This window comes from Theileria orientalis, chromosome 3, assembly GCF_000740895.1.
Source record: "Theileria orientalis strain Shintoku DNA, chromosome 3, complete genome".
Lineage (NCBI taxonomy): Eukaryota > Apicomplexa > Aconoidasida > Piroplasmida > Theileriidae > Theileria > Theileria orientalis.
Window position 1 is genome coordinate 711,389 of NC_025262.1, and position 14,462 is coordinate 725,850.

General features: G+C 41.1%; 7 protein-coding genes across 7 annotated transcripts; 6 read left to right on the forward strand and 1 right to left on the reverse strand.

Moving 5' to 3' along the window:
* Positions 1 to 652: 652 nt before the first annotated feature.
* Positions 653 to 2,473, forward strand: TOT_030000335 (major facilitator superfamily MFS-1 protein; the record flags this gene model as incomplete). Its single annotated transcript, XM_009693080.1, has 6 exons — positions 653 to 755; positions 797 to 919; positions 951 to 1,202; positions 1,234 to 1,823; positions 2,064 to 2,339; positions 2,372 to 2,473. The coding sequence occupies 6 exons, from the start codon at positions 653 to 655 to the stop codon at positions 2,471 to 2,473; spliced, it is 1,446 nt and encodes a 481-aa protein (XP_009691375.1).
* Positions 2,474 to 2,668: 195 nt separating this feature from the next.
* Positions 2,669 to 4,251, forward strand: TOT_030000336 (major facilitator superfamily MFS-1 protein; the record flags this gene model as incomplete). The annotated part of the gene is made up of 4 exons (XM_009693081.1): positions 2,669 to 2,957; positions 2,988 to 3,239; positions 3,361 to 3,926; positions 3,958 to 4,251. 4 exons carry the CDS (start codon positions 2,669 to 2,671, stop codon positions 4,249 to 4,251), a joined length of 1,401 nt encoding a protein of 466 aa, XP_009691376.1.
* Positions 4,252 to 4,724: 473 nt separating this feature from the next.
* On the forward strand, positions 4,725 to 6,572 carry TOT_030000337 (conserved hypothetical protein; the record flags this gene model as incomplete). The annotated part of the gene is made up of 7 exons (XM_009693082.1): positions 4,725 to 4,866; positions 4,904 to 5,027; positions 5,136 to 5,308; positions 5,341 to 5,582; positions 5,772 to 6,137; positions 6,171 to 6,437; positions 6,468 to 6,572. 7 exons carry the CDS (start codon positions 4,725 to 4,727, stop codon positions 6,570 to 6,572), a joined length of 1,419 nt encoding a protein of 472 aa, XP_009691377.1.
* Positions 6,573 to 6,863: 291 nt separating this feature from the next.
* TOT_030000338 (uncharacterized protein) lies at positions 6,864 to 7,582 on the forward strand (the record flags this gene model as incomplete). The annotated part of the gene is made up of 2 exons (XM_009693083.1): positions 6,864 to 6,991; positions 7,024 to 7,582. 2 exons carry the CDS (start codon positions 6,864 to 6,866, stop codon positions 7,580 to 7,582), a joined length of 687 nt encoding a protein of 228 aa, XP_009691378.1.
* Positions 7,583 to 7,785: 203 nt separating this feature from the next.
* TOT_030000339 (uncharacterized protein) lies at positions 7,786 to 9,218 on the forward strand (the record flags this gene model as incomplete). Its single annotated transcript, XM_009693084.1, has 5 exons — positions 7,786 to 8,389; positions 8,494 to 8,756; positions 8,788 to 8,853; positions 8,888 to 9,041; positions 9,082 to 9,218. The coding sequence occupies 5 exons, from the start codon at positions 7,786 to 7,788 to the stop codon at positions 9,216 to 9,218; spliced, it is 1,224 nt and encodes a 407-aa protein (XP_009691379.1).
* Positions 9,219 to 9,701: 483 nt separating this feature from the next.
* TOT_030000340 (DNA ligase 1 precursor) lies at positions 9,702 to 12,676 on the forward strand (the record flags this gene model as incomplete). Its single annotated transcript, XM_009693085.1, is given in 13 exon segments — positions 9,702 to 9,753; positions 9,788 to 10,055; positions 10,088 to 10,249; positions 10,339 to 10,442; positions 10,460 to 10,638; positions 10,674 to 10,778; positions 10,811 to 11,187; positions 11,308 to 11,497; positions 11,564 to 11,765; positions 11,796 to 11,950; positions 12,051 to 12,236; positions 12,271 to 12,378; positions 12,563 to 12,676. The coding sequence occupies 13 exon segments, from the start codon at positions 9,702 to 9,704 to the stop codon at positions 12,674 to 12,676; spliced, it is 2,202 nt and encodes a 733-aa protein (XP_009691380.1).
* Positions 12,677 to 12,866: 190 nt separating this feature from the next.
* TOT_030000341 (conserved hypothetical protein) lies at positions 12,867 to 14,315 on the reverse strand (the record flags this gene model as incomplete). The annotated part of the gene is made up of 6 exons (XM_009693086.1): positions 12,867 to 12,934; positions 13,015 to 13,342; positions 13,418 to 13,552; positions 13,695 to 13,770; positions 13,804 to 14,153; positions 14,184 to 14,315. 6 exons carry the CDS (start codon positions 14,313 to 14,315, stop codon positions 12,867 to 12,869), a joined length of 1,089 nt encoding a protein of 362 aa, XP_009691381.1.
* Between the last annotated feature and the right edge of the window lie 147 nt (positions 14,316 to 14,462).

The window sequence follows — 14,462 nt, forward strand, 5'->3', positions numbered from 1 at the left end:
TGTTACAAGCTTAATTGAATTGGTTGTAATATAATTTTTTTCATTATAAATTCATTTGATTAGTAGTACGAATATGATAATATATTTAAGTTTAAATTGTGTATTGAATATAATAAAATAAATACTTATTAACTGAATTGATAGAAATGAATTCGGTAATTATGGATTCATAATTTATTTTTTACAAACTAGGAGTCTGTTTCTATTCAAAATCAGGCCGATATATACACAGAGGCTCCTTTATGGCAATAAAATCTATGGAATCCTTAGTATACACACATATAATGTGACTAATTTTATTCTAGATTTAAACCTTTTAATATAATTTTCCATTTATGTGTATAATTTAATAATTCTATACTCCCTATTCATAAATTTTAAAAAATTTCCTTGCTGCTTATTTATGCAATCTCCTTTATACCCTACATGTAGATAGCGATTTGTTGATTTATGAGATAACCACCTTAATTTTATTCGTATTTTTTTTGTAAAATATCCTGAACACATTTGTATTGATTCTAAATTGTCAAATCATAAATGTGTCTAAACCGTTACGTGTTCTCGACCACTTCTGTATAATAAGATTCCGTACTTATCGTAGATTTAAACAAACGTAGTATACTTTTTATTTCACAAACGCAGATATGATAATATGAGAGAAAAAAACAACGCAGTAGAACGCAAAAGTTCAAGTTTAATACCAATAAAACCATGGCAAAAACTAGTCGCGTATCTGTTCATGATCTTTGCGACAGGTTAGTTTTAATGATATCCTGCTAAACTTAACTAAATTCAGGATGTACGTACTGGGGGTGGAACGGGATTCAAGAATTGCTTTACAAGGCTGGATCCTTTGAGGAGATGTGCAATAACCAGGCGGACAGCACCTTCATGGAAATAGCAGGAAAGAAGTACATAGGTAAGAAGGAGAGCTTAACATTGCGATTCAGACTGCGGAGAAAGGAAGAGCGGCATCAACAACCTGTACACGATCGCCTACTCGTCCCACTTCATCACGTCGATCTTCACAGGGTACCTGGTAGACTACGTGGGCCCCAAGTATTGCTACCTGGGAGGGCAGGTCGTCAACTTCATCATTTGGATCATCATCGGATTTTTCCCGAAGTCGTACTGGGCACTGAGAATCTGTTTCTTCGTCATTGGCCTGAGCGCGGAGTCGCTGTACATGCCACTTCTTTCAGGTGAGGTGGAGAGTTAATGACTTTACTTCAGTCTCGTACAAGTTCGAAAACAAGAGATCCTTCGTTATTTCGTTCATGGGATCGGCAAGGTCACTCTCGTTCCTGGTTCCTACGCTCATGTCCCTGGTGTACCAGATGGAGGCGTTTAAACCAGAGTCGCTTTACATGGTGTGCCTCGGATACGCAAGCATAGCGCACATAGGCTGTTTCATCATAGGGCTGCTGATCGTGGACAAGAGGTTCGACAACAGCGAGGAGGCGAAAAAGGCCTCTGAAGAACCGAATGGAGAAACTGTGAACTTCGAGGCGCTGAACAGCGAAGCGAAGCCCCAGAGAAAACTTCTGAGCAAACTGAAGGGCCTGAAGTCGAAGATAAAGAAGGGCCTGAGGCACCCGCAGCTCTTCGAGTACATCGGAGTCGTCGTGTGCTGCGCACTCTTCCTCACGTCCATCGGCTTCGTAAACCAGTCACACAGGGAGATGCTCGTCACGTCAGATAAGAGAAGCGCAGTCCACGTATACAGGTACATCAACGTGCTCTCGTTCGTGCCGGCGCCGGTGTTCGGAAAGCTGATTGACCTGTTCGGAGCAGGCCTGGTACTGCTGATACTGCACAGCTGCGTAAGTTTAGATAGATATAGTGTTGGCATGAGTCAGCATAGCCGCTAGTTAGTAAGGAGAATAGCCACATTCATTAGCACAGCTAGATTGCGTGATATTGGTAATAGTATTGGTAGAGTTAGGTAGTTAGTAGCCGTAGCAATTAGAGGAATTAATAGCAAACACTGAGGAAAATAATATCCAATTAATTACGATTTGGCAGTTAAACCTTAAAAATATAACAAATAATGGAATCTTTAGTGCTTTATGTACTACTTTTGTGTGTCGTTCGACGCATTCCCAATGAAGGTCATCGCCTGTGTATTCTTCTTCTTCGCAGTGTCACTGTGTATCTCGAGCACGTACTGTTACATCAACCAGAGGTTTCCGAGGAAGTCGTTCGGAATACTGGTAGGATTCACGTTCCTGATTGCAGGCCTCACGAACCTAACAAACATAGCGCTGTACGACCTGGGATCGAAGAAGTGGGAAAACCTATATCCACTCAACTTCAGGAGGATAGCATACATACTAATGGTAAGTCGGGAATAAAAAATAATCGCTTTTAGGGCTACATGATACTGTGTATAATCAGCAGCTCCTCCCTCTATATGTTCAGCAGAAAAAAGGTAGTTTTGCCGAAGGATGAAAAAAGCATAGAGGAAATGTAAACGTAAACATAAATAAACCGGTAAAAAAATATGCAAAGTTTTTGTAAACTATGGGATACCACATAATGGTTGTGCCGAACATACAACTGTTTGTAATAATATAATTTTACAATTTATGTACCATACGCTCGGTAATTAGTCAAACAATTAGGTTTGCATCTCAATGTTGTTAATATTTAGTAAATATAACGGATTATGAGTTTCATTAGTAAGTCGCCACCAAACATTACTACTGAGAACCTCGAGCCGCGAAAAAGAGGAAGAATTGAAGATTCTCTGAACCCATGGGTCAGACTTGCGTTATACTGCGTTATGATTATAGTCGGAGGTGAGTTTGCGCAGCTTGTTACGCGAATCTCAGGAACCATCTACTGGGGATGGAACGGAGTACAGTCGATATTGTACAAGGCGGGCGCGTTCGCAGACCTTTGTACCAACCAGCCAAACATCTCATACGTGACAATCGGCAACAATGACTACATAGGTACGCTCAGGAAAGAATAATCATGTGCAGACTGCGGAATGAGGAAGAGCGGAATCAACAACCTGTTCACGCTCGCGTATTCGGCACACCTGTCATTCACGATCTTCAACGGGTTCATGCTCGACCACCTAGGGCCGAAATACGCATACATGATATGCCAATTCTGCAATTTCATAGCGTGGCTGTTCATTGGAATATTCCCGAGGAACCCGGGGGTCCTCAAGTTTTTCTTCTTTCTCATGGGCGCCACTGCCGAAGGGCTCGTGATGCCACTAATCACAGGTATGTAGGCACTCACAGGTTATGCACTGCGTATTGAGTGGATGGTTTATGTGCATGGCTGTATATGCCTGTAGACTCGTAGTTAACTAACTAGCTTTCTGAGTAACTAAACGATTTGCAGTTTCATATTTCTTTAAAAAACATCGCTCACTGATCATTTGTATCACCGGCTCCGCCATATCGGTTTCATACATTGTCCCGATTATACTGTCGGCAATATTCTCTCTGGACTTCTTCAGGCCCAACGGAGTTGCTGCTCCGACAGTCGGGTACGCGTTTCTCGGAAACCTCTTCTGTTTCGTCCTCGGGTACATTTTTGTGCACAAGAAGCTGCCGACTGAAGAGAAGGAGGACGGCAACATTGAGTTGTCAACGGTGGTTGAGAAGCAGAAGGCCGAGCACACTTTCTTGAGCAACCTCGCATACCTGAAGAGCAACTTCAGGGGGTTGCTCAGGTCCTCGAAGTTATACGAGTACCTCCTCGTTCTCTTGTGCTCCTCGATATACCTCCAGTCCCTAGAATTCATCAACAAGTCACACAGGGAAATACTGGAGACCAGCGTCGGAAGGACCTCGGCCAACGTGTTCAAGTACATTCAGTTTTTGACGTTCATCCCGGTGCCGCTCTTCGGACTACTCATTGACAAGGTTGGACCGGCAATCGTCAACTCGATTTTGTATCTACTGGTAAGTCGCTTAACACGTTAACGACGCGTAGGCTGTTTTGTTTTTCGTTTTTGTCATCTCCGACGAGTTCTACATGAAGTTGATAGCTGTATTTTTCTACTTCCTGACCTTCTCGTCGTGCATATCAGGTCTTTACTCTCAGGTTTCCAAGAGGTTCCCCTCTCACTGCTTCGGAACCCTCTCTGGAATCGTTATGCTCTCTTCGGGCATCCTCAGCCTGGTGAACATTCCACTTTACGACATGGCCACAAAGCAGACTGGGTTGCCTCTTTCGCAGAGGTTCATGGTCCCGCTTTCCATTCTGATCGTACGTCAACTAGACTAACTCATTTCTTCTCAGGTCCTAACGAGTTTCGCGTTTTTACTTTCAGGAATCAACATTTACCTAATTCACAAGAAGGAAGAATGACCTAAATGTATATGTAATTTGATTACGTCTGTGATTGTATGTGTATATAATTCTGGATTGGCTTCCTCAAATTTTGATGAAACATGGATTTACAGTTGAATCTATTTTTTCTGAAGTCTAGCGATTAAATTTAATAGATCCGTGGGAGTTACTGTACGCGATGGCTGAATTTTTACCGTTGAAAAAATAACTAATATTAAATCGATAAACACAAATATTAAAACATTCCTGTTGTCTGTGGATAAATTGAGCTAAATGGATCCATTTGATACCGATGTGTTTACTTATGCTGAAATGAATTATTGTGTTTGTGTTACACTTTGACAGTTGAGCGGGCGCAAATATACATTAAGAAAATGTAGCTATAGACCTTATAAAATGGACGCATTATGAACGAATTTGAAAAAAAGGAAAATGCCGGTTCTACTAAGAAATGGGCCCTGAAAATAAGGGATTCCCATGACTTCTCCCCTCCTTACATCCACCCCTTGACCAGATTCCTAATATACTCGTACATAGTACTACTGACTGGTTAGCTCACGCGTCTTTATATATTTTATGCATATAGGGAATGTTTCCATGGGATGGACCGGGTTCCAGGAGGTGCTCTACAAGGCTGGCTCCTTTGAGGAGCTCTGCGACATCGCAACATCTGAGATCACCACCATCAGGACACATCGCGTCATAGGTGAGTTTAAGGTGCCAGTCTATTCATTTTTAGACTGCTCGGCCAGGAAGTGTGCTATGAATCAGCTTTACACCATTGCGTTCTCCGTGAACATTATGTTTTCACTGTTCAGCGGAGCCCTATTGAAGTTTTTCGGCCACAAGATGACTTTCTTGTTTGGCCACATGGTCAACTTCCTCTGCTGGTTTGTTATGGGTCTGTTTCCCAGGAACGGGCCTCTCCTCAGGATCATCATGGTGATCATAGGACTATCTTCAGAGGCCACTTATCTACCAGTCACGACAGGTAAATGTTCTAATTTTTAATTTGTGCCTCAGTATCACTCTATTTCCCTGAGGATAAGTCTCTGATTCTTTCTATTTTGGGCTCGATTAGGACTTTGTCGTTTTTAATGCCGACCATCTTGTCGTATATTTACCTGTCTCCACGCGTGAAGCGGGAGCACTTTTACCTGGTCGCCATTACGTTCGGCTTAGTTGCCTACTTCGGATCCTTCGTCATCGGCATGTTCATTGTGCCCTGGGATTTCTTTAAAAAACACGGCACTGGTAAGGCTGCCGTCGACCATATCAATAGTTTGAGATGTTTCACTAGGATTAAAAATCGTCTCGGCAGTTGTGACAACGAAAACTGTAAAGCAACTCGCATCGACGACGGTATGGAATCCGCCGAAATCACCACCGAAACTGCCACCAGCGCCTATAACGGCCCTACTGACAGTCAAAGCGCCACCATCATTGGCGGTCAGACCGGGAGTAACTCAACTTCCATCAGCACTAGCAAGACCCAGTCTGAAACCTTCATTCAAAGGCGTTTATTAAAATCGCACACTCTCCTCACCGGGTTAAAAAGGACCCCTGAGGTCTTCAGGAACATTATCAAGTCCCAGTCCACTCCTCAAACAGTTCTATTCATTATTGCAGCTTCACTCAACATTGCGTCTGTGGAATTCATGAACAAGGCTCAGAGGGAGTTGTTTACTACGGCTACCGGTGAAACTGTGATTCCCGTCTTCAAGTACGTCCAGGTGCTTACCTTCTTCCCTGGTCTTTTCGTCGGCTACTTCGCCGACCGATACGGCACTGCTGAAACCATGTCCGTGATGCAGATCTTCGTAAGTTACTTCTTTATTCAATATCCTTTTTAGCTTCTTACCTCGTATCTGATGCTCACTGTCGGCAAGTACAACTACATGTTGTTCGGGTGCCTGTTATACATAATCGGCGGCTCCATGTACCTCTCCGTAGTCTACTTTTACATCTACGAGACTTTCGCCCCCGAAAATGTCGGCATCGCTCTCGGCTTCATTCTAATATTCTGTGGAACTGCCATAATGTGTAACATTCCTTTGTACAACTACGCTCTGAGGGTGCACCATCCGCGCTCATTTTCCAAGATTTCCTGGGTCCTAAGTGTAAGTTTTCCTCCTTACTAAATATATTAGGGTTATATGGCAGTTTCACTTCTGTCGAACGTCGGTGTGATTCTTGTGAAGCGACACGCCAGGAACAAAAGACTTTATAACAAGCAAGCCTCTAATGTACTATAGTCATATGATTTATTATATTCACCAGTATGTCTTTTTATGTTAATATATTAAGTTGAAATGATGTGTTAACTTTGATATTCGTCGATTTTAACGAGAAAAACATTAAAATTTTTAAATTAAACTGCTATGTGTAACAAACAGTAATAAGATTCAACCATTGTGAATCTAAATAATTAAATTAAGTAATAAAATTGTTTGGAGCTGATTAACAACAATGTTGGCATTGTTGTGTGGTTACATGTTCGTGAGTTGTAATTTATTACACAATTGTTTAATTTAACATTTTATCAAATGGGCAGAAGGAAGACAAAAAAAATTAAACAGTCCAAGTCATCTCTGGTACTTAAGAACAGGAACAAGATCGATAAGGAGTTCCATTGTAACAAGTGCCAACATGATAAATCAGTATCAATTAAAATGTGAGTTCTTAGCATTGTTAATTTTTATTTAGAGACATGAGGTCGGCAGTGGGATTTCTGAAGTGTAGAATATGCGGAGTCGACTTTTCAACAAGGATAACATCACTGGATGAGCCGATAGATGTGTACACGGCATGGATTGACGATCTTCGTGAAAGGGAAAAACACGGACCAGTATTCGAGCAGCCAAAACCAATAAAGCAGGACAACAAAGCATCGCCTAAGGAGACTTATGAAAGACCTGCAGTCGATGACACAGCAAACATGTTATCAAGTGACGAGGACGAGAACGTATACGATCCCATAATGGAGAAGTTCGAGGTGTACTTGGGCGAAAATAGAAACCCTAATATGGCATTAGATGAATTGAACAAAACTGAGCCTGATGATTCCAAAGCCGGACAAGTAAATAGTCATAACACCGACGAAGATTTTACGAAATTTGAATATAAATCTTATGATGACCTTCTAAACATCACAAAAAACAATTTTAGGAACAGGGTGGTCGGAACTGGAGATTTGAGCAGCTCTTTTGAACATTCTGAAAATCCTGATACTTATGTGCACAATCTTTTTCAAGATGAGGATTGAGAAGTATTTGTTCAAATCAAATGTATTATATAACAGTTTAATTTAGTTTTAAGTTTTTACTCAGTTGTATTCATATTTTTATTTAATTTGAGGTTTAAGAATGTGATTACTTATTTAGTAATTTTTTTGGGTGATTCCTTTTAATTATAATCTTAAATTATGTATATTAGCTGTTTACTGTATTATAAATAATCTTGTTTACAATGATTGTAAATATGGACCATATGCACGACTACAACAACGCAGACATTAATGTGCTGATAAATAAGAACTACGAGCTCATTTCGAAGATTTCAAGAGTCCAGGGGAAGCACATGGTCATAGAGATCAGCGGAGGCCAGTTTAAGATGAACGAGTTCAGCTGTACGGACCTCCTCAACAGGGTCCGCGCGGGCTACGAGACGAAGAACCACAACTTCTCAGGTGCGATAACCTACCGCGACTGCAAGATGATGTTGACCGACATAGAATACGTGTATAGCATAGATACGAGGTTTGAGTGTATTTTGGTGCGCCTCTTCCCAATTTCGTGCCTGATTCTGAGGAACGCAATCCTGGTGGTCGTGAACGAGAACATGAAGATGGACGGCTTCATCAAGGACATCTGCAGGATAACGGAGCTCTACGCGAAGATGGGCTTGGATGACAGGCCGAGCCCCCGCTACGACACTCCCACTCACCCGAAAAGGTACCCCTCCACCCTCTCGGGACTCGACGACGGCACCATCACCTACAACCTGAGGCTCCCATTTGAAATCTGTGTTTTGGAGTGCTGCTTTATAACGTCAATATCGCATTTAGAATCAGGTACGTTTTTTGTATGTAATTATCTTAGGCATAAGCAGCTATGCTGGTGTTTAGCTGCTTGTTCGCTCATCTGCTAGAAAGTTACTAGTTCAAAAATTAGTGAGACCACGCTAACGACGCTACAGATTTAATTTCCTTCGAGAACAAATATAAAATACTGGAGGACAAGGTCTACAACAATAAGAAGTTTAAGGACATATCCATCATCCTGCACGAGTTGAAGCACCCCGTTTCAAACCTTCTCGAAATATCGACTGGCTTCGAGGAGCTGATCAACGAAATACTGGACTCTGAGGAAAACATTAAGATTCTTGAGTTCTCAAACCACCTAATACACTACTCGGGCGACCAGTCGAGGAGTACCCTGGTACGTTACCTCCCCTCATAGCACCTCTTAGTCTTACCGCCAGGTCAACCACGACCTCCAATTCCTACTAGAGTACATTGATCAGGAAGTTGAGCAGGTTAGCAGCCGCAAGTGTATAAACACACCTTTAGTTGTCCAAACGAACAAAGACTCTCGATAACTCACTCATTCACCTTGAACGGTACATTAACCTGGAGCTCTCAATCACCAGGAATGAAATGATGAGGCTTGAGATGATGTGTGGCATTGTAGGAGTTGCTTTCGGCCTAGGAGCCTGCCTATCAGGTATGGAAGGCTTAAATGTGTATATTAACCGACCTTGTAGGCCTTTACGGAATGAACGTAGTCAACGGGCTGGAAAATAATCGATACGCCTTCTATGTTATTACGACTGTTTTTTTAATCGTGTTATCGATAGCGATATACATAACGAGAGTAATAAAAATTAAGCACAGAGTCTAAATTAATTTCTTGTAAATTTATACGTTAAATATAACCTCTATGCCTCTGTCAATGCTTGTGTAAGTTGAGATGGTAGGGTGTATGAAAAAGAGTTAATTACAAAAAATTATCGCCTTTAAAATCATGAAATTATGTGTTTTGATCTTTTAGAATGATGAGCTTTTGAAATTTAATATGGATATTGATGAATCCAGTTTTATTACAAATATTATTCAATATTATTGTTTATGATTTAACGTTGAAATCTTCTTCATCATTTTTACACAATTCTAGGAATAAAATGAACAATTCAAAAAATATTTTGTATGTTTAAAATTATTGTGTAGTTAATTTAATAATATAGGTCGTATTTTACAAAAAATAATGTAAATACATCCCACACACATGAAGAATCCACAAAGAAACTTAAGAGTTCTCCACTGAAACTTGCATCAAACCAGTCAACATGTACGTTGGATTGAAATATATGGATTTTTAGTAACAATGCCAACCGATGGGCTGAATGATGAAAATAACATGTTTTCGGATTCCAGCGGTATTTTAAAACGTAATTAATATGTAAACAATAGATGTTGAAATAGTGGAAGAAACTAAAGTTAAAAGGCCATATTCGGAGGTCCAACAAGAGTTTAAAGCGGAGGAAAAGAAGGTGTTTCCCAAGTCGAGTGTAAGGAGAGTCGGAGATGATGAGCCATCAGTGGGATCACTGTTTAACATTCACGTCGCAAAGAAAGATAGCAACGACGACATCACGTCGCCAAGGTTTGACCCAGCGCTGTTTGACATTAAACCTTACTTTCCGCCCACAATGTGCGGAAAGGCGAACGACTCAATACTGTAAGGTAAATAAGCTGATATCAGCTGCGTAGGTTCTCGTTTCTCAGTGGCGTCTTGCAAAAGTCGGACGATATATTCTGTACCGGAAAGGGGAGTAGAAAATCGGTGTTGACGCTGTTGTCGAACTTTTTCAGAGTACTGATATACCACAATCCGTCGGACGTTATCCCGTCAATTTATATACTGTTGAACAGGTAACCACGCATTAGTTAGAGAACACGGATGTCAGAATTGATTGGTACTTGAGAAAAAAGAAATAAATAAGAATTAACATAACTTGCAGAATATACCCTGATTATGAAAATATTGAAATCGGAGTTGGAGATCATTTGATATTGAAGTCGATGTCGGAGGCGTACAGTAAATCGGAACAGAACATAAAATCAAGTAGGATTTTTGTAAAGTAATGGCAACTTTAGTGTTGAAAAAGCACGAGGATCTGGGAATAGTGGCCGGTTTGAGCAGTTGCACATCGCAGCTTCTGGTTAAGCTGCCAGATAATACAATTTCGGGCATTTTAAAGCAGTTTAGAACAATTTCATCGATCACCGGGAAGAATTCGAGTAATCACAAGAAGGACATAGTAAGTTTGGAGTGAAATAGAGCGTGATGATGTAGATTAAAAAGCTGCTGATAACAGCAAAGAAGGAAGAAGCGAAGTATATCATAAGGTTCCTCCAGCAGAAGCTTAGAATAGGGATTGGAATAAATACAATATTCCAGGTACGAGTATAGCATCGTGGAATAATGTTTAGTGTGTCGCAGACGCGTTCTACTTGACAAAGGTAGGATCTGAAGGGTCGGAGCCTGTGGGAGACGTGAGGACAAATAAGTCGGTGGAGCTGAACGACACCCTGGAGGAAATGGAATTCGCAGTTAGAACGGCAATAACACTGGTGCCTAACATAGATAAGGTCGTGGGTCACCTGTTGAAGGGCGACGACAGCACGCAGTTACTGGAGCACTGTAAAATAACACCCGGGATCCCAGTAAGGCCAATGTTGGCGAAGCCAGTGAACACGACAGACGAGATTGTGCAGTCAGTCGGAGGAGAGAATGTGCTATTCACATGCGAATATAAGTACGACGGAGAGAGAGTGCAGTTGCACCTACTGAGAGACAGAACGATAAAGTAAGCACACACAAAAGTGTTGTTATTCATTGTAGTTATGCATTTAGTTGTATGTTTACATGGTTTATTGTGATAGTCATGTGTGTGTTTAGTTGATAATGGGATACAATTGCGATTTAGGCTCTTCAGCAGGAATATGGAGAACTTGTGCCCAAAGTACCCTGACGTAGTCGCTAATTTTGCTAAGTGTATAACGGATGATTTAAAGGAGTGTATAATAGATTGTGAAGTGGTACCGATGGACAACGAGAATAAAATACTCTCCTTCCAGTGCCTATCAACAAGAAAGAGAAAGGACGTCGACGTAAATGTATGTTCTTATTGCCAGTGTAGTATTTCCAGTACTAGAAGAGTGGCAGTGTTAACTTTTCTGTAGAACATATCGGTGAAGGTGTGTCTATTCCCGTTTGATATTTTGTACTTGAACGGAGAGTCGCTGGTTACATTGCCACTCTCGAAGAGAAGGGACCTTCTTCACAGCTCGATGAAGCCTCAAACAGGGCTGCTGAGTTTCGCAAAGTACAAAAACGTCGATTCGCTGGACGATATAGACGACTTCCTGAAGATGGCAGTGCAAGGTGAGTTGAGATGTTGTTAAGCTATTTCAGAGTCGTGCGAGGGCCTGATGATTAAGACGCTGGATGACAAGGCGACATATGAGCCCCAAGCGAGGTCGAACAAGTGGCTTAAGTTCAAAAAGGACTATATCAGTGGGATGTCAGACTCGGTGGATCTGGTGCCAATGGGAGCCTTTTACGGAAAGGTATGCCACAAACTAGATTCGTGTTGCTCATATACGTATATGCTGCAGTTGTTGCAACAGTATATTAAAGCAGTGGTATAACTAACACGTGTTATTTTAGGGCAAAAGAACCAATGTGTATGGCTCATTCCTGCTCGCAGTCTATGATCCGATACAGGAGATATACCAGGGGGTGTGTAAGACGGGAACGGGGTTTAACGATCAAACCTTGAAGGAGTTGCACGACTCGCTGCAAAATAACGTAGTAAATTCAAAGCCGTCGAATTACGAGGTCTCCGACAAAATGGTATTTTATGAGAATTGTGAACGCTGTGGTTTAGGTGCCTGACGTGTGGTTTTCTCCTGAGAAGGTGTGGGAGTGTAAATGTGCAGATTTGTCAATATCGCCAGTATATACAGCCGCAAACAGATTGACCACAAATGAAAAGGTAAATGCATATGTGTTTATTAGTGTGTGTATACGTATGCACGAAGATATGTGTACATGTTTTTTGTGTATTGGTATGCAGATATCTGTACATGTATTCAGATGTGTATTGGTATGCAGATGTGTGTCAAGTGTATATTTATGTGTTTAGTGTACTAGTACAATAGTATTAACCCGAAGTATAGGGAATTGGATTAAGATTTCCAAGGTTCTTGAGAGTCAGGGAGGACAAGAAGCCCGAAGACGCCACAACCAGCGATGAGATATTTGACATGTACTTGAAGCAGTTTAACAAGTAAAGATCTGAAATTGCTGGGGAAGCTGTGGATTTGAATGCCGATGAATAATGTGATGTAAAATATTAGTGGTTTCATGTCAGCATTGTTTAGCTATAAAGTTGGTGTGTTGTTGAATCTACAATTAGAGTCAGGTGCCTAGTGTTTGGTGAATGGGTGAATGGCCAATACAAGGCACATTAAAAGTCAATTATTAGTCTCGAGGCTTGTATTTCTCCAAAAACTCGCTCTTTACCACCTGATAATTGTTCCGCTGAACCTCTGAACAAGAGTGTGTGAATGGTTACAGATGAAAGTGGGATTAAATGGCGTAAAACCAACGTGTAATGATAAAAAAGTACCTTTGAATGTAAAATGGAGCACGGACTTGAACATGATGCCCTCCTCAAGAAGTGTTCTGTCGTCATTGATTCTTCTCCGAATGGGAAATTCGACCAGGTGCCAGTCCTCGAGCGACACGTCGTCCAGGAGTATTTTCTGAATGTTGGACCGCACTGTTCTAACAGGCGACTTGACCGGCACGTGAATCAACAGCGTCGTAGACTTGGGGAGCCTAATCTTAAGTTCGACGACTGGGCACCTCTTGGCGTGCTCGGACTTAGTCTTGAGTGTTTCAAGCTCCTTTTTTGACTTCGACTCAAAATTTTCATTCTTGCCGATGTTGTACATCTACAATTGTCGTTAAACCTCGTGTAAATAATAACAGAGTATGAATGTTATCAAGTTTGCTGGCAATGAACGTACCTTGATGAGTGAGGCTGTGGATGGACTGAATGAATCATTAGAATCTGCGGCGATCTTGCTCGGTCTCACTGGCGACAGCTCCTGCTTGATAGAAGGGTTCCAGTCGTCCAGAGTTGAGGCAATATCCTGCCTCTCCTAATCGCGTATTTGTGTTTGTGTTTGCAGTATTTTTATGGAGAGTTATGTAGGTATGTGTATACATATTTATGGACTGGTATACAGTTAATTATACACTTTAATATACACACACGAATACACAAGTATGTTGGTATCGTACCGATATATCTTTATACACTTCATCAATTCCTATTTTCGTCAAATCTTTAGAAACGAGCTCAAATGACTCAGAGTTCCTAAAACATCAATGCCAGATAATAACGGCTTACGCGTAGACGTTTGCGTTGTGCTTGTACGACTTGAAAGGGTCGAAGAAGTGCGATTCCATGGAGCGGTGTTTTAGTCCGAAACTTTCATCCAGCATGAATATGAGTTGTTTGTATGCGTTAACGAGTTTATGGAACTCCACGACCTGGAGAACGTAAAACTCCTTGACAACGACGAACCCAAACGACACGAATAGCTTCAGGAGAACCCCGTTGTTTGAGATATACTTGGTGAACACGTCGTTCGATATTCTAATTCGCCTGGTTTTGAGGTTAGATGGGTCGAGTAAAATGTTTTCGAGGATCTTTATCAAGTATTTGCACCCGTCCTTCTTAACATTGTTATTGTCGAGCTGTAAAACAGTATGGAATGTAAAACTAACCTCAGCGAGCCTTTTGAAAATGTTTTCTATTTCGGAATCCGATTTATCATCTGATCTTTTGATGTATTCGACTGAGTTAACCTTAAATAACTCGTCAAAGTCAGATGTTGCACTCATCGAATCGTTTGACATTTTATTTTACAGATGTTACGATTAAAGCGAAATTGAGAACATTTATGATAATTTACAGGTTATAAGTGACAAAACTTCCAATCATCACAATCGTATACACCTAGTTGTTGAAATATAGGGAGGTATGGAATCACACACATAAAAATT